Below are 15,121 nucleotides of genomic sequence, written 5' to 3' on the forward strand. Positions count from 1 at the left end.
TTCTGGTAGGAGGGGCTGCCGGGTAGGCGGGGATGTTCAGGTAGGAGACACTGGTTGCCAGGTAGACAAGGCTGCTTTGGTAGGCGGGGCTGCCGGGTAGGCGGGGCTGTTCTGGTAGGAAGGGCTGCCGGGTAGGCGGGGATGTTCAGGTAGGAGGGGCTGCTAGGTAGGCGGGGCTGTTCTGGTGGGAGGGGGTGCCGGGTAGGCGGGGCTGTTCTGCTAGGCAGGGAAGCATGCATCGTGGGGAGGATTCCATTCACTGCTGAATACACCGGATACACAGACTGTCTCCAAACGCTCTCGCTCTCATCCAGGGGAGGTCGAGGATGGGGCCAAGCAACGGAGATACAGCTGAGTGAGTGGTATAGTCGGGAAGGCTTCCTGGAGGAGGGGTTGGAAGAGCTGGATCTCAGAGACTGAGTGAGGGTTCTCGCAGGTGGATGTGGAGAGGGGTGAGGCATTGGGCTCCTAGGAGGAGGGGCCAGCGTGAGCTAACTGCGGAAGTGAGGTTCAGGGGGTGAGGGAGTGGCTGTGTGCCAGGAAAGGAAACCAGGCATCAGATCCCTGGTCTGCAGTCCGGGGCAGGGCGCTTGGAGCGGGGACCCTCCGATAGATGCTGGGGGGCTTGTGGTTACTGCCTGGCCAGGGGAAGCAGATGCCATGTCTGAGGAACGGTGTGGGGGGGCAGAGACCCTCCCCCTGCCTGGCCTCCAGGAGACCCGGTGCCTCTCTGGGGACGCATTGGCTGGGATACAGGTGTGTTGGGGCTTGTCAGGGGTCAGTGAGGGTCTGTGTCTGAGTCCACATTTGTGTCTAGGCAGACAACACTGCTGCGGGGTGCGCAGGTGGGGTTGGCTCCTTCCAGCCCTGGGCAGGGCTTGCTGGCATCCAGGTCCATGTTTGGACCCCAGACTGGCCTCTCAGGGCTCACATGGGCCCGTGGCTGATCTGAGGACTCTTCCTTTGGAGAGGAGCCCGCTGGGGGGCGGCACATCTGGTGGGTCCAAGGTTCTTTGCTGACATGAGCTGAAAGCACCAGAGACTCCTTCACGAAGATGGAATGGAAAATGCTTCGGGGCTACTTGCGCCAATTAGATTAGGAAGGCGCGAGCTGAGTCTGGTGACAACCTGACATGAGGATCTGTTGCCTGTGGCTCAGGCCTGGTTCCGTTAAATTGTTTCTCCTTCAGCTGTTTGGGAGAAGCCGATAAAGGTCAATTCACCCCAGCAGCTGGAGGTGACTCTGTCATGGGCGGGCTCTCCTTGGGGCCGGGTGGGCTGGGCTGCCTGGGGGCGAGGGTGGGCAGACCCCCAAAAGCATCGTGCAGCTCGGGGTTCAGAGGGCAGGCCGCCAGATGCCAGGGAGGGATGGGCGTGTGGGGGAGGAGGCGAGGCGGACCCCGGGGCAGGGGGGTTGCGGGCCGGCCGGCCTCCTGACCCTGCCTCTGCCCTCTGTGTAGTTCGGCCTCTGGGCCTCGTGGCTGGCCTGGCTGGCCGTCACCATCCTGGCTTTCCTGAAAGTCTACCACAACTACCGCCAGGAGGACCTGTTGGACAGCCTGGTCCACGAGAAGGAGCTGCTGCTGGCCAGGCCGACCCCCCGCACCTCCTTCCAGGAGGAGAAGAGCGCGGTCATCTAGGTGCGGGCGGGGGAGCCCGGCCCCCAGATGCCCCCCCCAACCCCCGCCTCGCCCCGGGGCTCACAGCCCCACCTGGGGGAGCAGCGGGGGGCCCTGCCTGGCCCCACCTGCCCCTCGCCTTGCATGTCCCCCCTCGGCACCGTGCAAAGTGAGTGAGCCCGCTCACCGAGCCCCCCCACCCCCACCCTGAGCGTGGCGGCTGCCCCGGGTGGGCGCCGGCCCTCAGGGCCACGCAGGGGCCTCTTCCGGGCTCCGTGCTTGCACGGCCGGCTTTTCCGGGGGGCGCTGGCCGGGCAGGCCTGCTGAGCGGGGGTCCAGACTCTAGGGCACCTCTGCCGTAGGGCTCGCCTGCACGCCACGGCTGGGTGCCATCTCCATCACCTTGCCGGCTTGCCCGGGTGTGATTCTGTGTGCGATTCTGTCGGGCAGCCTGCGTCCCCAGAGTGACCCCAGCCCACGAGGACCACGTGTCGCTCTTGTCCCTTGCTCCTGAGCAGTGTGTGGGCCAAGACTTCTGTGGCCTGGGAGCTGGGGGGTGGGTGCAGGAGGGAGCTCTCCGGCAGTGTGTTCCCCACCTTCTGGCCCTGCACCCCCCGCCCCTGCCGCAGGGCCCGGTTCCCTGTGCTCCTGCTTCGTGGTGCTCAGGTGGCCAGGCCTGGTCTCAGCGTCAAAAGCATAGGGCAGTGGTGTTGCCCTGAGTCAGGTGGTGGCTGTGTGGGTGTCCTGGAAAGTGGCCGTGGTGTCAGGGCTGGGGGCCCGCGCCCGGTGCCCCTCGTCCTCTGCCATGGGACTTGCCGGGGGAGCCCCGGGTGGCCCTGCCTGGAGGCTCCTCGGGCCCCAACGTTTGTGTCACAGGGTGGGGAGGTGGGGGAGGCGGGGACACGGTCCTAGGGGCACAGCGCCCCCTAGGGAGGATGGGGTGGGGCAGGTGCCACTGTAGGCGTCTGGGTGAGCGTGTGAGTGCATGTGAGCGTGTGGATGTGTCTGTGTGATATTAGTGCGTGTGTGACACGAGCGTGTGCACACGCATGGAAGTGCACGGGAAGGTGTGAGTGTGTGAGCGTGTAGCTCTACGTGAGCTCACATTCACAAGTGTGAGTGAGTGTGCGCAGGAATGTGAGCACGTGCATGTGCACACACGAGTGTGTGAGCATGGATGGGAATGTGTGTGCACAACCGTGAGCGTGAGTGCGTGCGTGCCGCAAGGTGTGAGCAGACGTCAGGGCTGGTGAGGACACAGCGGCTCCTCTGGCCTTCGTCCACCGGGACGCCCCCTGTGCCCCCAGCCCCCCCCGGTGGAGGGGCTGCCTTCCCGTCTGATGGACGGAGCCTGGAGCACTGAGGCCGCCAGAGGGCATGACCCCGTCCACACGGGGGCAGGTGGAGGAGCCGGGGGGACCCGTGACCCCAGAGCTCAGTGATGAGCCACCTGCGCTGCTGGGCTGTGGACCCCGCTCCTCGCGGGGCTCCCCGGCTTCCACATCTGCACGCAGTGCTCCTCTGCAGGAGTGGGGCACCCCGTTCTCGTCTCCCGGGCTGACCCTCCTGCTGCTCCCCACCCTCCAGGGAAGGAGACGCCTGGCTCCCCGCATCCATGCCTCGCGCTGCCAGGGGCTGGTTTGGTCTCCCACATGGGGGCACGGATCATCCCCAGGCCACGGATGCGGGCCCGGGGCGAGGTGCCGAGTGGGGCAGGCAGCCTGGGCCAGGGAAGGGAGGCCTCCCGTCACCTCCTGGCATCTCAGAGGCGCTCGGCCCGGCCGAGAATGTCAGACAGAGCAGCTGGGTTGCTGGGGGAGCTGTTTTGGGAGAACTGAGGCCCCCAAGCCCATCTGGTCTCAGCTCCGCCCTCATGCACGAGCTGAGGGGACCCTCTCCAGCCCCTGAGCGCTCCGCTCTGCTCCCAGCAACAGCCAGGCCCCGGGGCAGAGGAGCGGGGGCGGGACGTGGCCTCCTGGAGCCCCAGGGTCCACGGCAGGTTTGGGCCCGCCCTTGGCAGCTGCCGCTCCTGGAGCGCCCGGCCCGGTCTGGGGCCTCCCCTCGGTCAGGCTAGGGGAGACGCGCGCCCACTTACCTGCAGGTGTCACTGGTAGAGTGGGGTTGTCGCTGGCACAGACCCGTGTCAGGCCGGCGGGGGGCTTCCAGGGAGGGGACAGCTGGGTCCCCCAGGGCTGGGCAGGAAGGGCCCCCCCGATCGCTTCTGCTTCTCCCAGCTGCGCGTGGATAACAGACATCTTTGTCTTAACTCCACTCCTGACGAAAACCGAAAGTAATGATTCTTAAGCCTGGTGTGTCTGTTGTTCAACGTCCAAATAAACACAAAGTCCTGAGCCTTGTTGTGGACAATGGAGCCTCTGCGCCCCCGGCCCCAACCTCCATCCACCTTCAGCGTCCTGGTTTCCGGTGTTTCGTCCGCTCCTACGATGTAAAAACTGCCTTGTGTTTGTTCCTGTCGCTTCAGAACCTTGCCGGGATGAGGGCCGGGCCTCTCCGGTTTCGGACCTTCGCGTCCACGCGGGCTCCGGGGCTTCCCGGGGCGCACGGCTGGACGCGGGATTTTGGACCTCTCAGGGTGTGCACAGCCTGAGCAGTGGTCTCCCCAAAGCAGGTGCTCATGGCCTGTGGGCCCTCCGGACCCGGGATGTCTTTGCCGTCACGGGCTCTTGGCCGAGAGCAGTGGCTGTGAGGAGGGGACTGCCTCACGCCTCATGGCGGGACTGCCCCAGGGCGGGACCAGGGCTCGAGGGGCTGAGCCTGAGGCTTGTGCCCCCCCCCCACGGGCTTGGACATGTGATCTACCTCTCTGAGCCTCAGTTTCCCCATCTGGAATATGGGTAGTAATCTGCCCGTCCTCTTCGGGGGCTGGGGTGAGGTGAGGTGGGGTCCTGGGGGGAGGGCTGGGCTGCTGCGGGAGGTGGTAACCACCCTGGTCGTGCTAGAACCAGCTGTGACCCCGGATGGTCCCTGAGGGCTGGGGTCCTCCCCCCACCATGGCCCCTGTCGGCTCCTGCTTCTGGAGACCGGCCCCTCCTCTCCACCCGGGACCCTGAATCCCGAACCCTGTAACCACCGCCCCAGCCCCTGAGGCCCGGCAGAAAAGGCTTCCCCACTGCCCCCACCTCTGCTTTAGCCGATGAAGCCAATTCCATAGCAAATGGTCCCCGTTTCGCTCCTTTGGGTAAAAACCCCCAGACTAATAAAACAGGTGGCAGTGCGTTTTAATAGAAAACCAGTGTGTCCCCACTTTGGTAATGGGGACAGGCACTTCTAGCGTCACCCCGGGAAGGAGCGGCACGGCACTGGCCGTCCCGTGGACGCTTGTCTGCGGGTTGCTGCGGGAGATGGCGTCTTCCTGGCAGTCCCTCCTGGTGTCTGACCACGGGCCTCCCCGCTTTTCCCAGGCCCCCCTCCAGGCGGGGGTCCGGACCACACGGGTCCCCATGGCCTTGCAGCACCAGCGATGGCACGGTGTCTGCACAGGGTCACGGGACTCAGAGGCACTGTGGCTGGCGTGTGGCACCACCTGGGGTCCGGGCGCACGCGCCGTGCTCCGGAGGCGGTGGGGGTCCGGGCAGAGCGGGCTGCCTCTCGGCCGCTCCGGGTGGACGGCGGAGGTCGCGGGCGGCACATGTTTCCCCCGGGGCACGAGAGGGTCCCTGGGGCCTCGGGGTCAGACCTGGGCCCAGAGGCTGGGGCCCCACCACCAGCACCAAGGGGAGAGGCCAGGCCCCGCCCTGCACGCACGCGGCCGCGGTGGGGAGGGCCCCACGCCAACAGCCAGACCCGTGTGCCTCCGCGGGGTTTTGAGGTCCAGGCCCCACAAGCCCCAAGCAGCAAGGTCCAGTTTTACCTCCGAGGGGTCTCGCGGGCACAGGGCCGGTGTCCCTGTCTTCAAGGGGCCCCACGCGTCCGCCTCCGGGCCTGGCCCAAGGATACGGAGAGTTCCCACTGGGGTGAGGGCTCTCTGGGGCCCGAAGCAGGCAGAGGAATCGGTTTTCTGGTAGAACCTCACGGTGGACCCCAACACATACAAGCGGGGCCCTGACTGGATGGGTGGGCTGCCTGCTGCTCCAGAGCCAGGGCTCCGGGCCCCCCTCCCCCACCGGGAGCCCCCAGACACCAGGGGGGCTCCTGCCCTGCACGACGGGGGCCGTGGGGGGTGGGGGCGAGCATCTGGCCGCGGTCACAGCTGCAGCAGGCGGTGCCAGCAGGTGACGGCCGTGTGCCTCAGGCGCAGGGCAAGCACGAGGAGCCGGGCCCGGAGGTCCTCGAGGGCCAGTGTCACCCGCTCGGCCCGGCCGCAGTACAGACCCAGCATGAGCACCAGCAGGAGACACACGGACAGCCGCAGGAGCAGGGAGCCGCCGCGGGACCTGGGCCGGCCGAGCGCTGGGGGCGGAGGGGGCCCCGGGTGAGCCTGGGGCTCCCTGCTCCTCCGGGGCTGGCGGGGAGGCTGCAGGGAGGGTGGTGGGTCCCCGGGTGCCCCCCGTGGTCCCCATGGGGTGTGGAGCATCCCCCCCCCCCCGCCGCCGTCCATCTCCCACCCCTGCCTGGGGCCTCTGTTGGCCCTGCCTCTGGCACCCTCCCTTGGGACAGGAGTAAGGGGGCAGGACCCCAGAGGGGTGCTGTTGCCAACCGTGTGTGTCAGGGGCTGAGGGGGGGGACCTGCTGGAGGCACCGGGGGTGTGGCGAGCGTGGCCTGGGCACGGGGTGTGGGGGTGTGGGGAGGGCTCAGACTCACCCTTGGTGGCCGTAGTGGACTCCCTGCTGGCGATGTCTGCGGAGGAGAATGGAGACGCGGTTGGGCGGGCAGGCCCCGGCTTGGGGGCGCACACGACCTCAGCCTGCCCCGCGCCCTCAGGGCCTCGTGTGCCACGCCCACCCCCCAAAGGAGCCTGAGAAGGGCCGGGTCGGACACAGCCACCCCGTTTCACAAGGGGAAAGTGCAGGGCCCTCCAGGGTCTGTCCCAGCCTCGCTGCCCCAGGTTCAAGCTTCCGGGGCTCGGGGACCCCGAGAGGCTGGGTGCTGTTCTCATGGCCTGTGCAATGTGGGGTGTGGTGACCCCACGGGTGGCTGGGGGGGGGAGCCTGTAGAGGACCCTCACTCCCATCCTGCCCAGTCTCCTGGGGGGGCCCCGACCACCCCCGGACCGCCTGGGCCCCGGTGCCCCATCCATAGAGAGCCGTTGGAAGGCTCCTGGGGGTGAGCGCGGAGGCCAGGGGGCTGGGGGCGAAGAGCAGGCAGGAGGAGCCTTGCAAGAGGCCCCCGGCATCGGGAGAGGAATGGGGCCGGGCCGGGATGCTCGTGACGGGCCATCCAGGGAGACCCTAACACGTGTCGGGCAGAGAGTTTCATCCACAGCTCGGCAGGTCTCAGGAAGTGAGGTCTTGCCTGGGGGGCTGTGGTGGGCAGAATGTAAGACGCCCCCTTGATTCCTAGCTCCCTACTGTCCCCGTTTTTGTGTCGTCCCCTCCCCGGTTGGGGCCCGTGACTTGCTTCTACCCAAGAGAATAAAGCGAAGGGGAAAGGATTCTGCAGCTGAGATGCAGGCCCCGGTCAGCTGACTTGGAGTCCCCTCCAAAGGGAGATTATCTTGGGTGGGCCCGACCTAATCAGGAGCGGAGGGAGGGCCTGGTGCTGCTCTCAGAGGTGCAGCTGCTGAGTTGTAGAGCTGCAAGGAATCCACTTCTGCAAACGGCAAGTGAGCTTGGGACGGACGCAGGCCTCAGATGAGAGGCAGTCCCGGGCCACACCTGGACGGCAGCCCGGAGAGCCAGGCCTGAGCAGAGCACAGGCTACACCGGGTCCACGCCCCTGACCCGTGGGGTCACTGCGATAATCACTGTGGCTTGCTCGAAGCCTCTAAGTCCGTGGCCACCCGGTGCAGCCAGCGGACACAGGGGCCGGTCCCGAGGGAAGGGCCGAAGCAGGCGTGAGGTGGGCCGGGGGCGGGGAGGGCGGCGGCGGTGAGGGGCTCTGGGGCTGGGGCTGGGAGGCGGACGGCGGTGGGAGCAGCTGAGGGGCGCCGCAGGGAGGAGCGGGTGGGCCGCTGGGGACGCCCGCCCACCGGCCTTCCCTCCAGAGGACGGTAGCGATTTGGGCAGCTGTGGGTTTACTGTTTTCCTGCCACTTGCTGTTCTGTTGACTGTTACTCTGTGTGCAGACTGACCCGTGGGCCCGGGTTTCGTTGGGGTCATCGGGGTCCCTTCAGAGGGCCTTCTGCGGGTCCCAGGACACGTGTCCCCCCGCCCCACCTGTCCCCGGGCCTGCTGGCCGCGTTCTGCCCTTACAGTGGACGGCCACCTCCGGGGGCTCCCGGAACCGCACGTGCCTGGCGGTCTTCTGTGGCTCGGCCCCACGGCTGCGGCGCTCCGGCCGGCTCTGCCTCAGGATGGAGGGGGGACACCTCTTGTAGCCCTCCTGGGGGGGGGGGACGCAGAGGGGAGCCGTGAGCCCCCGGGGCGCGGGAGACGAGGTGCCCCCTGTGGACCGCCCCACCTCCAGCCCCAGCCCCAGCCCCCCGGGTGACCGGTGGGGCCTGGAACAAAGCCATCGGGGCCGGCCCAAAGGACGGAGGCTTTAGTGGTGCCACGGCTGCGGTCCGTGGCCGCACAGGCCCGTGTCTCCTGGTCACCAGTCCCGATGGTGTCTGTAACAACTTTTACGGGTCGGTCGTGATGAGGACGATGGTAACTGAATATCCACCGAGGCCTGTCTTCACGGCCGAGCCGCCCACACAAAACCTCACTGAGTCCCAGCACGCTCATGCCCGCCGCTGTCCCCCTGCCCCGAGCCAGGCCTGTTCGAGGTCAGTACCTGGCGTGGGTCACACAGCGGGCCTCTGTCACTCCCCCGTGGACGGGGTGACGGATCTGAGCATGAGACCGGGGCTGGGGACGGACGGAGCCTGGACACAGGGGCCCGCCCAGGGGCCACCCTCCCACCCACAATGAGTTTGGAAAGTAGAGTTACCGGACTGCTCTGAGCCTCAGTGTTTCCATCTGTAAACTGGCCACAACAGGCTGTTCTGAGCCCAGGCAGGCCCCTTGCTCAGTGGCTCCCGGCTGGGGGGCCCTGGTGGCACAGAGCCTGCTGCCGGCCTTCTGGGGGGCACACGAGACCCACCTAGTCCTGGGGTTTGGCCCAGCTCGTGGCTGTCCCCTCTCGTCGGTTGGGACGCCTGTGCCTGCGGCCTGCCCGGCCTGGCGGTGAGCACCGACATTAGGTCAGGACCCGGGTCTGAAGTTGGTTCCCACTTTGCCCTGGCCTGGGCTTCCGCACCTGCACCCTCACAGGACACCCTGGCCCTCCTCTCTCCACCCCCTCCTCCCCTACTCATACACCCTCCTCCCTGGGCTGCGAGGGGACCTTGCCAGGGAAGCATCCAGACTTGCTGCTGCCTCGCTCCAGAGCCCTCCGTGGCTCCTGCTTCCTCTGCCTCATCCGCTGTCTCTCCCTGTGCAGACCTCCCGGCCCGCCCTCCCTGCCCTTGCAGACTGCACGCCGCCCTCCGCCCTGGCCGTGCACCTCTGCTGTGTCCCACCCTGCGAGGCTCCAGCCCTCTCTGCCAGACCACACCTTTGGAGAACTCCCCACCCCGGTGATTCCTCCCCTGGGGCCGGGGACAGCTCAGGGCAAGGGCAGGGACCGAGCCTCCCGCCCCTGCTCCCCCTTCCCGCCCCAGCAGAAGCCCAGATGGCTGAGCCTGGGATGGGGGCTTGTCCGGGACCCTGCCTTACCCTCCCTGCCCCTGGCTCCGTCGAGCTCGGAGCGGCCTCTTCATTCTTTCTGGTCTGATGTCGCGTCTCTGGCCGGGAGTCGGGGCTCAAGGTCTGCCCTGCAGTCCTCATTTATCGGAGCATGGTCCTAAGACAAGCGAAGACGTTGCTTATTGTACAAGCGACCCTGGTAGGAGTAGAATTCCGGAGGGGATTCTCCTGTCAGCCCCGCCCACGAGGAGACGCGGCTGCACCCTCCCCGGTGGCCACAGGGTCCCTCATCGTCAGCTTTCACAGCTGCCTAACGTCCCACAGGCTGCCGTCCGTAATTTACAGCCAGCCTCCGATACTGGGTGGGCAGGAAGTTTGCATTTTATTCTTGTCCTCACACTGTTCTGAGGCCTCGGGTAAAGTTGCAATAAAGCTCTTGCTTCCCCCTTTCGTGGGGGAGACTCTGGGGGTGAGCGAAGGGCCGGCACTGTTGGGGTTCCGTGGGGCTGGGGGCGCTGCTCCGGAGGGTCCCGTCCTCCTTGAGGGGTTCGGGCTGGTGGGGCGGCCCCTCGGTTCTGCACAGACTCTGTCTCCGTCTCCCTCCCTCTCTGTCCCTCCCTCTCTGTCCCAGGTTTAACTCGCTTACTTATCAGGTGTCAGGTGGGAGCCTCCCCGCTCCCACCTGTGAGCCTGTGATTGCTAAGCGCCTGTCGTCCCTACCTGTGGCCCTTCTCACGTGGGTTTTCTTTTGCAGACTTTGAAGGGCTCTTGACTTTTGAGACCTTCCCCAGCCCTTCTCCGGGCACAGACCCCGCCAGGCACCCGTGCAGGTGAAGCCAGGCATCGAGCATTAGTCCTTTGAGGGCACTGGGAGTGAGGGGCCCGGGCGGGCCCACCCCTCATTGCACATATGGGGAAATGGACGCGGGGCTTCCCTGGCCACCCGGACACCGGGGATGGGGGTCCCTGCCTCTGGGGCCGCCCCACCCCTACGAGGGCAGCGAGGACTTTCTGGGGGATGTGCCCTTTCCCTGCGGCTCTCGGGGGCGCTGGGCCTTCTCTGGCCAAGTGCCTTTGCCTGGGCCGCCGTCTGCCGCTGGGCGGTCCCCCTGCCCTCTGGCTGCCCGCTGCCCCTGCCCCGCTGGCCTCGCCCCACGGGCGGTCTTGTTCCGGCTCCGGCTCCCCCTTAAATGTCATTTCCTCCGAGAGGAAGCAGGGGCCTTTGCTGGAGTCCTGGGCTCTGTCCTTCTTTGGCCCGGTGACCTTGTTCAACAGCGTGACTGCCCTGGGCCTCAGTTTCCCTACCCCGTAGCACAGGGGGAGGTGAAGACTGCTCTTGGTACCCCCTCCTGCCCCACCGCGGGCCTCCTCCGGCCGCCCGGCAGGCCCCCACCCTCGGGCCTCTGGCAGCGACAGTGTGTAACACGAGTGCTCTCCACTCTGAGGCCGCTCGTGACAGATGGGTGATAAAGGGTGGAAAATAGCTCAGGCCTGGGGCCTGCAGTGTGTCACCGCCGCTCCCCTCCCCCCACCCCCTCAGGGCGGGCCTTCTGGGGCAACAGCCTCTGACCTTCTTGAGGCCACACTTGCTTCTCCCTGGCGGTGGGGAAACTGAGGCCTGCCAGGTCTCAGAGCCCCGTTGGGACGGGTCCTGCCGGTGGCTGGAGCCTTGTCTCTGGTGGGGGCCTGCCTGGCTGGGCACAGGTGGGCCGCAGGACGCTGATCTCCTGCTGAGTCCCCAGATCTCCTGCTCCAGGCCAGGTGGGCCCGGGGTGCTGAGCGGGGAGCCTCAGGCCCTCCCGCCCTCCCTTGCAGGAGCGCAGGTCTGGCCGAGGCTGTGCATCAAGTCCCCGCAGAGGGTGGGGGTTGGCCCACAGGGGCTGAGCCTCTGCACCCGGCCCCGGCTCGCCTCTCCCGCCGACCTCTGGGCGTGTGTGAGGCGGGCCAGGCCAGTTCCAGCCTGGCCCAACGCCTCCGACGGCACCGAGCCCCCCGGGCTGGGCCACCTGACCTGCCGTTGCTCTGTGACCACCCGGTAGGCTTGTCACTCCCTCCCCCCACAACCCGGGGCCGGGCCGTGCGCCCCACTCTGTGCCCCACTCCTCCCCACGCCCACTGACCACCCACTGCCTGCAGGTGTCTCCGTCCTCGCCGGGGGTCCCTCTGAGACCCCCCCGTGTAGTGCAGTCCTGCGTGGGGAAGGGGCCTTCCTCAGCTCTGACCTTGTGGCGGGCGGCCAGGTCAGCAGCCACGCCGGCTCCCTGTCACCCCTCCCACCCCGCGCTGTGCCTGTCCACCCGCTGGACCCTGGGGTTCAGGCCACGGAGGACCTGGCCGGTCCCGTAGCCCTGGGCAAGCTGAGGGTCTCCTTGCGCCCCGGCCCATCTCCAGTGAGAGGCCTGGGCTCCCCCCGCTCACCTGGGGCTGGTGACAGACACCTCCTCCAGGGGCCCCTGGGGTTGGTGCAGGTGGGAGAACTGTGGCAGGACGTCCCCGCACAGAGGCCGGCGCCCCCCCCCCCCCCCCCCCCCCCCCGTGCGCACACCACATACACGCACGGCTCCCCACACGTACGCGCCACACACCCACACCCCCGTGCGTGCCCACACCGCGTACACATGCCCACCTGGGCTCCTGCAGGCGCCGCACCTCCGGGTGGCTCGCCCACCTGCCTGGCCCCCCACCCGCGGCTGATCGGAGCCCGGAGCCGAGCGGGAACCCGAGCTGTCGCGGCTCACGAGCCCGCTGAGAAGTTTCCATTACAGCAGTGGGCAGTGGCCTCTGGACGGTCTGGCCGCCGAGGAGGCCATCACAGCGGGGCTCGGTGGCCGTGGGTGCCGTGTGCCCTCCCCCTCCCCCGAGCGGCGTGGCCGAACGGCGGGGGCGGGGGCGGGGGGCTGAGCGCACAAGATGCGAGCCGCACCTTCTTCCGGCCGGAGAAGCGGACAGGAGGCCACAGACACCCTGAGGCCGGCCTCCCTGCGGGAGGGCGGGGGCTCCCGGGCCCGGCTGGCCGCCCCCAGCCCAGCACTCACAGCGCGGAACAGGCTGGCAGATCCCCAGATAACACACACTTCTGATGTGAGCAAGGGGAGAACCCCTGGGGACGCCCCCGGGGCCGGCCTCTCGCTCACTGGGCTCTCCTGCCTGGGGTCGGGGGCATGGGGAGCGGGAGCTGTCCTGACAGTCCCCAAGGACCCTCCCCCAAGTCTCTGCACATTAGGACGTGGGGCAACAGCAGCTCAGGGTGATGGCCGGGTGCCTGCCGGGTGCTCTGGAATGGCCGACCTTGGCCTGGAGAGCCCCAGGCACATGGGAGCAGGTGGACCCCAGCCCTGGCCACACAGTGAGACCCAGGGGGTCACCCAGCCCAAGTTCCAGTCCCCCGTACAATGGTGGGCGTTTGCAAGCCATCCAGCATGTTGTAAAGGTGGAGATAACATGCCTGCACAGAGTAGGTGCCCAGTGAGCGGCATGTTCTGAACTGGAGGGGTGACCCACGTGCACAGTGGGCCAGGATGGGGACTTCCTCTGATCAGATCAGCTCAGAAAAGGGCCAGTTCCCTGAGGGTCCCGAATGCTGGGGCTGGGGCTCGATGACCCGAGTAAGAGACCATTCCCTGCTCAGCTTGGCTGTGCCCACGTTGACCTACCCTCAGCAGCACCCTTGGGGGCCTTTGGGGCAGGCGTCTATGCCTGAGCCTGCTGCCCCTGCAAAATGACAAGATTCCTGGCCACGGGTGGCTTCTGAAAGGACCGTGCTTGGCTCATCACCAGGGGAGATTCATAGAGACCCGTGCCCCAACTTTGTGGTGGGAACTGGCCAAGTCCCTCGCTTGACCCACAGACGGCTGCGCCTCAAGCAGGAGTGTAGAGGGAGGGCTGGCCGGGGTCCTCGGGTGGCCAGGCCACGGAGGAGGGGGCTCAGAGCGCCAGGGAGTGAGAGCACCCACCACCCGCACTTTTCAGACAAGACTTGGGGTTCAGAGGGGGCTGGTCCACCTCCCCGCCTGCCCGCCTGCCCACCTGCCCATGGCAGGTTCTCTCCTGCTTCTCTGGCTGGGAATCTTCTCTAGCAGCTTCGTTCCCAAATGGGAAGTGAGCCTCTACTCACCCCCTGAGCTGGGATCTCACCTGGCTCCCCCTGGGGCCGTGAAGCCAGGCTCTGTGGCGTCTCCAGTGACAGGATGTCAGTGTGGTCCCGGCCCAGGCCTGGCCGTAGCGCCCCCCCACCCTCCCCACCCGCCACCTTCCCCCAGAGAGACACGGTCCCTCCAGCCTCTTGCCGCTCTGGCCTGGTGCCGCTGCTGGTCCGCTGCGGGGCGGTCTGTGGCCGGCCTGCGTCAGGCCGCCTGAGCTATAATTACCTCTCCCCTTTGGCAGAAATAGCAGTGACCCTGCGGATAGGCCGCTGGCAGAAGAGGAGGGACTGGTGTCCCAGGCCCTGAACACAGGCCTACGGACAAGATATGGGGTCAGTGCCCCGGCCCTGCCCTGCTGGCCCACATGTGGGTTCCAGCCTGGCAGCCCTTGGGAACGTGGATTGGACTCGGAGGTGGAGTGGGGGTGGGGACGGCAGGAGGGTGGGGTGACGTGGGGGCTGCAGGAGGTTGGGGTGAACAGAGTCCGGCCCCTGCCTGACCCTGCCCCAGAGTGGGGCCCCGAGGCGGAGGGCGCCCACCCTGCTTCTCACCCCTGCGCCCCTGCATCCTGCTCTGGGTTCCCAGGAAGAGCAGGCAAAGCATGGACCCCATGCTGCCGTTTGGGGTGCACTGGCTGAGCCCCATATTGGCCCAGCAGGCAGGGCTGGTGTTCAGGTCAGAGGGGGGCAGCAGGGGTGAAGGCACCTGCGTTTCCCAGGGTCCTTCTGGGCTGGGGGCTCCTTGTGTCTGAGCGGCAGCCGTCCCACATTAGCAGATGAGGAAGTGCCACTCAGAGAGGGGAGGCAACTTGCCCAAAGCCACACAGCCCAGGGGTGGCAGCCGGGCGGGGTCTCAGTGCCGCCCCCCTCCCCCCCACCGCCGCCCCAGCTCACCCCAGCTGGCTCCTGATCTGCTGGCACATATGGCCGCCCGGAAGGGGTGAGGCCCGAGGAGAGACCACCCCCACCTCCCGTCTCTGTCGGGAACTCAGGCAAAGCTTCGTGCGGGGCCCGTGCCCTCCTTTGCCTGTCGTTTCCCAGGCAGGCGGGATGTCCCAGTACTTATGGTCCCAACAGCTGTGAGGCCCAGGAGAGAACAGGTGTCTTTATCAGTGGGCTTCTCCAGAGAAACAGAAGCGACAGCATGTGCGTGTGGAAAGAGATTCATTCTAGGGATGGGTCCCCCCGTGCTCGTGCTGTCACTCTAGGGACAGGTTCCCCCGTGCTCGTGCTGTCACTCAAGGGACGGGTCCCTCCATGCTCGTGCTGTCACTCTCAGGGATGGGTCCCCCCCTGCTTGTGCTGTCACTCTAGGGACATGTCCCCCCCGTGCTCGTGCTTTCACTCTCAGGGCCTGTCCCCCCGTGCTCGTGCTGTTACTCTAGGGACTGGTTCCCCTGTGCTCGTGCCGCCACTCTCAGGGACAGGTTCCCCCCCTGCTTGTGCTGTCTCTCTAAGGACGGGTCCCTCTGTGCTCATGCTGTCACTCTCAGGGATGGGTCCCCCCTGCTTGTGCTGTCACTCTAGGGACAGGTTCCCCCATGCTCGTGCTGTCGCTCTAGGGACGGGTCCCCCCGTGCTCATGCTTTCACTCTTAGGGCTTGTCCCCCCGTGCTCGTGCTGTCACTCT

General features: G+C 67.1%; 2 protein-coding genes across 4 annotated transcripts in view; one reads left to right on the forward strand and one right to left on the reverse strand.

The window, feature by feature from the left end:
• TMEM179 (transmembrane protein 179) overlaps positions 1 to 2,569 on the forward strand; it is a 4,560-nt gene extending 1,991 nt beyond the window's left edge. Inside the window, exon 5 of the mRNA XM_049611972.1 lies at positions 1,461 to 2,569. Coding sequence (XP_049467929.1) covers positions 1,461 to 1,640 — 180 coding nt within the window. The 3' untranslated portion in view covers positions 1,641 to 2,569. The remainder of the gene's footprint in view (positions 1 to 1,460) is intronic.
• Positions 2,570 to 5,769: 3,200 nt separating this feature from the next.
• CB3H14orf180 (chromosome B3 C14orf180 homolog) lies at positions 5,770 to 13,584 on the reverse strand. 3 transcript variants are annotated; one of them, XM_049612014.1, is made up of 5 exons: positions 13,485 to 13,584; positions 9,381 to 9,507; positions 7,932 to 8,061; positions 6,382 to 6,417; positions 5,770 to 6,029 (listed from the first exon to the last, which is right to left on the reverse strand). In XM_049612014.1, the coding sequence occupies exons 2-5, from the start codon at positions 9,489 to 9,491 to the stop codon at positions 5,824 to 5,826; spliced, it is 483 nt and encodes a 160-aa protein (XP_049467971.1). In that variant the 5' UTR covers positions 9,492 to 9,507; positions 13,485 to 13,584; the 3' UTR covers positions 5,770 to 5,823. The 3 variants fall into 3 exon arrangements, with proteins under 3 accessions (XP_049467971.1, XP_049467972.1, XP_049467973.1); XM_049612015.1 differs by lacking the exon at positions 13,485 to 13,584 and adding an exon at positions 11,977 to 12,406; XM_049612016.1 differs by lacking the exon at positions 13,485 to 13,584 and adding an exon at positions 11,769 to 11,840.
• Positions 13,585 to 15,121: the final 1,537 nt, after the last annotated feature.

This window comes from Panthera uncia, assembly GCF_023721935.1.
Source record: "Panthera uncia isolate 11264 chromosome B3 unlocalized genomic scaffold, Puncia_PCG_1.0 HiC_scaffold_1, whole genome shotgun sequence".
Classification (NCBI taxonomy): domain Eukaryota; kingdom Metazoa; phylum Chordata; class Mammalia; order Carnivora; family Felidae; genus Panthera; species Panthera uncia.